This window comes from Anneissia japonica, unplaced genomic scaffold (assembly GCF_011630105.1).
Source record: "Anneissia japonica isolate Jap-2015-1 unplaced genomic scaffold, ASM1163010v1 scaffold40049_len1368_cov144, whole genome shotgun sequence".
Taxonomy (NCBI): domain Eukaryota; kingdom Metazoa; phylum Echinodermata; class Crinoidea; order Comatulida; family Comatulidae; genus Anneissia; species Anneissia japonica.
This window is the reverse complement of record NW_022732768.1, coordinates 1-1,368: the sequence shown is the minus strand read 5'-3', so window position 1 is coordinate 1,368 and position 1,368 is coordinate 1. Positions and strand designations below refer to the sequence as shown.

General features: G+C 34.2%; 1 protein-coding gene across 1 annotated transcript; it reads left to right on the top strand.

Moving 5' to 3' along the window:
• Positions 1-89: 89 nt before the first annotated feature.
• On the top strand, positions 90-1,107 carry LOC117115786 (A disintegrin and metalloproteinase with thrombospondin motifs 17-like). Its single transcript, XM_033259714.1, has 2 exons — positions 90-233; positions 963-1,107. The coding sequence occupies exons 1-2, from the start codon at positions 106-108 to the stop codon at positions 1,105-1,107; spliced, it is 273 nt and encodes a 90-aa protein (XP_033115605.1). The 5' UTR covers positions 90-105.
• Positions 1,108-1,368: the final 261 nt, after the last annotated feature.

Genomic DNA, 1,368 nt, shown 5'->3' with positions numbered 1-1,368 from the left:
TATATATAAATTATATATACAGTATATATAGTACTTATATATATGGAATTAATATATGGTATATAAATCCATATTTTTCTCAGACGCAAGCTATGTTTTGCTGATATGACAGGCTGCCAGCAGTCTGGATATGCTCCACTGGGTGGAATGTGCGGAGGAAGATCGTCACTTAGCGTTGCCAGGGCTGATGGTCTTCAAGCAACTAGTGAAGAGGCACATGAATTAGGGCACAAGTAAATATAACATTTAATAATGTATTCAATTACAAAATCCTATTAAAAACACAGAAGACTAACTGTATGCATGTGTACCTTTATGTTCAAATCTACAGGGGAAAAGAAAAAAAAATAATAATAATAAAAATAAAAATAAAATTAAAAACACTGAGGATAATCTCGTTAAACTGGCGGTCTGGAAACAAGCACAGAGACTGTCCGGGTTGTATTATTGTCGGACTTTGATCATGATAAAGGAAAATATTTCCGAAGTTAGGAGGGACGCTATATAATGTAGGAGTAAAACAACAGTGCTACGACGTACGGAGTTCACACTATTATCCTGAGAATACAAAATATTTAATTATTTGAAACTTGCTCAATTGCAAAGTACGAGGGAGAAAGTAGTATCTTTATTATTAAGAAAAACTTAAAAATACAATATGCAGACTTGTGCGTGTTTTGTTTTGTTTTATTGTTTTTTTTTTTAATTTTTTGTTTTTGTTTTTGTTTTTGCTTTTATAAGTATAATAAGAATAAAATATCAGAAGAGTTTCTTTTTTTTTTCTTGGAATAGGCCTAGGCTACGGCGGAGACAAAACCGCTTCATATTATAATTGTAGTATAATTAGTATTTCAAATAAGGTAGCACATCCGAAAAACAGTAGGGTGTGGCGCAGAACCCAATGTAATGCTGTTGTTAAATATACAGTGTAAAGTTTATATCATGCATGTCATTGATTGCAGCCTAGGTATAGTCCACGATGGCGAAGCAAGTGGGGGATGCTACGATTCGATGCATATTATGTCTGTCAGTCAAACTGGTACGGTTGGAAATGATTTCACGTGGTCAACTTGTAGTGCTCAGCAGCTTGCAGATAATCTCAAGTAGGTATAAAGAACAATTTTTTATTTTTACATTTACAGGAAAAATAGCAAATAATGAAAATAATAGTGTAAATCAAATGGTATTTGAGAGTTAACAAGCACTTTGATTCCAAACTATCAACGTCTAGTCAGACAGAACTCCTGGGTGTTGTTGCCGGGGTACAGGCGTAAGTGGCAGATATATGGCTGTGAGATGCGATGCATTCTCTCCTTAATTCGTCGCCAACGAGTCATAGGCCAAAGCTATATATATTTTTGTTTTTCT

Excerpts from the sequence above, each read along its gene's own strand:
- LOC117115786 (XM_033259714.1), top strand. The coding sequence starts at position 106 with ATGACAGGCTGCCAGCAGTCTGGATATGCTCCACTGGGTGGAATGTGC. Across the intron at positions 234-962 it reads GCACATGAATTAGGGCACAA|CCTAGGTATAGTCCACGATG; the intron begins GTAAATATAACA and ends CATTGATTGCAG.